This window comes from Sinocyclocheilus anshuiensis, unplaced genomic scaffold, assembly GCF_001515605.1.
Source record: "Sinocyclocheilus anshuiensis isolate Anshui unplaced genomic scaffold, SAMN03320099.WGS_v1.1 scaffold659, whole genome shotgun sequence".
Taxonomy (NCBI): Eukaryota; Metazoa; Chordata; class Actinopteri; order Cypriniformes; family Cyprinidae; genus Sinocyclocheilus; species Sinocyclocheilus anshuiensis.
The window spans coordinates 811,117-816,772 of NW_015549698.1; the positions used below are offsets into that span (position 1 = coordinate 811,117).

The window sequence follows — 5,656 nt, forward strand, 5'->3', positions numbered from 1 at the left end:
TCAAAAAACTCGCTTTAAATATAAAAAATATAAAATATAAATATGGTAAATACGGTGGCCTAGTGTGAGCAGAGGCCGGGGGCTAGAGTGAGCAGAGGGGGCGGGCTTGAGAACGGTGCGGCCGGCGGATTCGACGAAGGAGCGTCCGGCGGGCTTGCGGCAACCACATGTGGAGACAATTGAAATCGCATCATATGACCCCTTTAAAAGTTAGGAAGGAACACGTCGTTTTATAGTTTTGTCTGACAAGCACAGTAAATTATTTCAGAAGTTTTGGCAGTCACACATACGGCCCTTTAGAGCTCATTCCAAAATGTACAATATCTTTGTTATTTCAAGCCTTACACAATTTTTGTCCTGCATTCTCCTCAAAAGATGGGAATGTTTTTCCCTATTGTTTTGGTGAAGCTATGATACAGCTGAGACTACCGGTTGTGAAGAGGCCAGAGTTTAAAGTTCACTAATGTGTGTGACTATGAAAAGAGAGAATCCGGAGAATCCTTCAAAGACACATAGGGAGGCTGGAGGGGATATGCCTACACATGCACATGTCAGCTGTCCTCTGAATTACTACTGTAGTGCATCTGCAGCTCTTTCAGTGGTCATCATCATAAATACTACATGTCTGAAACTGACTTTGAAGTTCTGGGGGCTTAGACTGGTTAGTGCTGTAGCTTTGCACATTTCAAAGCGCTTATTTAATCAGGTTTGCTTACAGAATAAATGTTTTTGGTTTCAAAATAAATACCTCTAGTACATGACTATGTTCAGCCTGCTTCATTTTTATGATACAATGGTTCACGATTCACAGATGTAACGTCACTCTCATAGTGCCTCACATGGTTTGGGGGTTAGACTTTTTTTTTTTGGTTGCTGGTTGGATTTAAGAGGGAGAGCATAACTGAATTAGCATTTCCACTGTTTGTGTCTGTCACCAGCCTCTTGTCTCTACATGTGGTGCTGTGCTTTGATGCAAAACGCAATGCATTTTAAGGAATAAGATCATTAAATGTGTTTTCTAACAGTTCTACTTCTGTCAAGTTGAAACTATGTAACTTTTGTCATAAGCTCACCTTTGGTCTTTTTTTGGTCATATGCTGTGTACATCAAGAGAAAGTTGCAAGAAATTTCATGGGCAGAGGCATTGACAGTTAAGCATTAATGCAAAGTTATGTATTTATGTAGACGTAATTATATTAAGGATAAGTTATTATATTCTCAGAGTAGGTCTGAGTTGGCACAGGTGATTTTTTTTATTTTTTATTCATTGGACTCTTTATTATTAATGACAAAGCAGCTGATGTAGCGCTTCAGTGTCACATTGTCTATAGTCACATCCGCTTTACTCTGGAAAACTATGGCTGCTGTTATGACAGTTGTGCCGTTTCCTGTTTCCCCACAGGCTTCTCCAAACAACATGAGGCTTAGATTCCTCCAAGAGCTGGACATCTATGGTTCCTCTCTCCTCTCATCCCAAGGCAGAGGGGCTCATTCCTGTTTCTGATCCCAGTAATTCCCCCCTCCCCAAGTCTTTCCCTAATTCATGAGCCAGCAGGATGCATCATCTGTGCGAGCCCTCTCTGAGCGTCTCCTCATAGCCTCGCACAAGGGCCAAGCTGATCATGTGGTTCAGCTCATCAACAAAGGGGCCAAGGTAGCCATTACCAAGGTGAGTAACATGCTTTAGTAAACGTATATTATATATATATAGCAATATACTGGGTTCAGAAATCTGAGAGGTTGTCGTTCCACCATCTGTGTACATGGTAGAGCGAATTCCATTTCTGTACAGGTTTTGGAGCTTATTTGCATAAAAACATTGCATTTCAAGAACGTGGTCTTGTCCCAAATCGCACATGTGCCTGTGAAGTCCATGCATTCTTCATAAGGAAATTTAAGGCAATCAGTTTCCTCAAATTAAATGAGTTAACTCGGCGCATGGTATTATTAGTCACTTACTGTAAACTGTTTTTACAGTACAATTGAAATTGGTGGGGGGTTTTTTACAGTGAGTTACTGTATTTTTTTTTTTTACAGTGTACTAATTAACAACCAGTATGCATGCTAATATGCAGCTAGCTAATAAGCAAATAGTGAATTGGCCCCTAAAATAAAGTGTTACCGATAACTGATGCACTGCGTTTTTCAGAGGGAAGTGTGGCACTGTGTTCAGTCAGTGTATACGTTGGCGGCTTATGATCCGGTATATTCAGATGTATGATGATAGATAAATTCATATCTAATTCTAATCTAATTTATAATGCAATCTTGTAAATATCATAAATAAATAATGCGAATTCAGAATTCTGTTCTGTGAGTATAGAAAACAACCACTTTGACAATTAAGGTTTACATAAACTATCAATATATTTTTAGGGAGGTTAACAACATTGTGCTGGACCAGAGCTCTGAGTCTGTTCCCCTCCTGCCATCTGGAAGGTGGTACAGACATAACCAAGCACATACCTCTGGTCTCTTCCCCTGCATTGTTACATAATCACTACCACTAGTGCTGCACAATATATCCAATTTCAGAATATAAAGAACGTTTTGAGCGGTTGCACTGTGCCAGTGCTTAAAGGGATAGTTCACCCAAAAATGAAAATGTGATGTTTATCTGCTTACCCCCAGGGCATACGCCCATGACAGTTGGACATAGTGGTGTATTAGAGGTAAAAAATTATATAAATACTGTTCGGTTTCTGGCACAAACCGATCGTTTCATGTCTTAGGACATCAATGTGTCGTCACGAGCCGCAGGGTTTAATTTGGATTTGTCTGTGCATGTTTTTTTTACTCTCATAGATTTTGTTACCATTGCCATGCATTATACGACTGATAGACTGCAACGGCTGGAGTTAAAAATCTCCGTTTGTGTTCTACTGAAGAAACAAAGTCACCTACATCTTGGATGCCCTGGGGGTAAGCAGATAAACATCACATTTTCATTTTTGGGTGAACTATCCCTTTAAGCAGTTTTACGCTCACCAGGTGTGACAGAAGCTCTGAACACACACAGTCTTGAATTACTGCTTGCTGTTTGTTGCTGCCCTTATACATCCTGGATGAATTGGACACTTTCTCGGTCTCTTCTAGGCGCTTCGCTCATCATGTGAGGTGATTTTAACATGAATCTAGACTACTTTTTTTTTTTTACACCTTTTTTTCATCCTGACCCCCTTCATGTGTCTGACGTCACTTCTTGATCTTATGGTGGTGTTAAAAAGGAATCTTTGGAGGCCTAAGATTACCCTACTGCACCTCTTCATTTTTTTTTTTTTTTTTTTTTTTTTTTTTTGCATGTCTGCAACTGCATCTGACATGAATTCCACCCTGTAATCAACACTTAATGCCCTCTGCCCTGTAGTAATAAAGATGTCTAACTTCAATTTAACCAGCCTACGGCAGCTTACTAGGTCATTTGGTTATTGCTCTCATACAGTAGTATACTTTGAACTCTTTGAAGTATTTCTATAATAGATAGCCTATACCAGGCTTTTTTTTTTTTTTAAATATGCTCTGATCAAACCCAGGCACTTAAACTTTATCCCTTTAACTTACCATTTTTTGCACAATAACATCAAAATGAGCTGGAGCTGTTAGTATGGCACCTAACAGGATGGAAATAAAAAGTTAGCCATTGCTGTAATTTTAATTACATAAATGAACAAATTAAACTAATGAAACTGCACCTGGAGTAGGGCTGCACGATTAATCGCATGCGATATTTAACGCGCAACTTGTCAGAAAGCCGGTTCTGTAATCAGCGGTAAATCTCCATCACGTGCGTGCTTTCACATTGAGCAGCATTAACTGATTACAGAACAGGCTTTCTGACAAGATGCGCGTTAAATATCTCATGCGATTAATCGTGCAGCCCTAACCTGGAGACATGACAAGAAAGAACATCCACTAAACCCAAACCAAAGTAGTGAAATTAATAAATTGTGATTTTAAAATTGTGTCCATTGTATTAATATGGGAACATGAAAATGTGCTACAAAATAGGAATGACCTCTCTGATAACATGCCATTTGTTTGAAAAATAGGACAAGGACAAGTAAGGAAAATATCACAGAAGGCCTACGAGCCATAATTGAGGCCAGGCAGCGAAAACAATCTTTATCTCAGAGTTAAAGGACAGATAAAAGGATAAAAAACTCCTAATATCTCACCGGCAACTTCAAACCAATGTTTTTATCTTTTATCTTGTGCATTATTGTTTTATATTGTGCTGAATATGTACTAACATTCAGGGGCGTAGATTACGCGGGGGACGTGTCCCCCCCACTTTTAATATCACGTAAATTCGTCCCCCGCACTTTTTCGGGCAAGTGTGTTCGCATAGAGGTTTTCAAGAGCCGGTGTGAATAAATATAGATTTAAATTCAAAGAGACAGGATAGTCTGTGCATGATCTGATGTTTTATTCGGACCCAGAATAAGGCGAGATGAACATCACGGAGCGCTAAACATTCCGTGCATTTATGTTTCATTCATACTCGAAGCCGGAGGGCACTCTGGCGCAGAAAGTCGAATGAGGAAATTCCTAATATGGACAAAAGCGTCCAGCTATCGCTGTGTGAAAACAGTTGTTTTCAGAAAAATGCCCCTGCTAACATTACAGAATTGTTTATTGTCTGCTGTCTACACAGTTTTCTTTGCAGTATAAATATGGGTCATTCTGTGTCTGTCTATTCAACCAAATTTCAGAAACTTCACCGGCTTACAGTTTTAATTTTGTTAATATTTTTTCTGAAGAAAGATAAACCTGTATAATGATGAAAGCCAAAATATGAAATTTCATGGATAAATATTTACTGAGTGTTCCACTGTTTTGTAGAGGGAGGTCAAAATTACCATTTTCACCTGAGATTCAGAGCCAAATTACAGGGGGGTAAGAAAGATCCCAGCATCATTGTTATTTTTACACAGAGATTTAATTGACATTTACATTAACATTTAGTCATTTTGCAGACGCTTTTATCCAAAGCAACTTACAATTGGGGAATACATAAAGCGATTCTTCTTAAAGAGGCAAACAGACACAGGAAGTGCTCGTAATACCAAGTTTCAGGCATTTGTTCAAATAAGTACAAGCTAGAAAGGGAAGGAATAAATAAACCGAAAGACAACGTTTTTTTTTTTTTTAATTTAGGATGAAGTCAAGTAGCATTTAAAGAGATGAGTTTTCAGCTGTCGTTTGAAAATTGTCAGGGATTCAGCATTCCGGATAGGGGTGGGAAGATCATTCCACCAGCCAGGAATGGTGAACGAGAATGTTCTGGAAAGTGATTTTGAGCCTCTCTGTGATGGTACCACGAGGCATCGCTCACTAGCGGATCTCAGACTTCTGGAGGTGATGTAGATTCGTAGTAGTGAGTGGAAGTAGGTGGGTGCTGAGCCTGTGGCTGTTCTATATGCAAGCATCAATGTCTTGAATTGATGATGTGTGTGAGTGCTGGTAAGAGTGTAGGAGAGATTGCTTAGAGAAGGTGTGAGGGGATTGGGTCAAGAGGGCATGTTGTAGGATGGCTGGAAAGAAGTTTTGATACTTCTGCTTCAGTGAGGGGACAGAAGAAGAAGATGGGAGTTTTAGCAGTGGGTGTGGTTGGTTTGAGGTCCTGTGTGTGTGGGGCTGAGAATTGACTACTGAT

At 39.6% G+C, this 5,656-nt stretch overlaps 1 protein-coding gene across 1 annotated transcript in view; it reads left to right on the forward strand.

Annotated features, from left to right (window-relative positions):
* Positions 1–5,656, forward strand: part of LOC107660530 (ankyrin repeat domain-containing protein 6-like) — a 30,304-nt gene that overhangs the window by 9,132 nt on the left and 15,516 nt on the right. The window contains exon 2 of the mRNA XM_016449855.1: positions 1,403–1,669. Within this exon, the coding sequence (XP_016305341.1) occupies positions 1,544–1,669 (126 nt within the window). The 5' untranslated portion in view covers positions 1,403–1,543. The remainder of the gene's footprint in view (positions 1–1,402; positions 1,670–5,656) is intronic.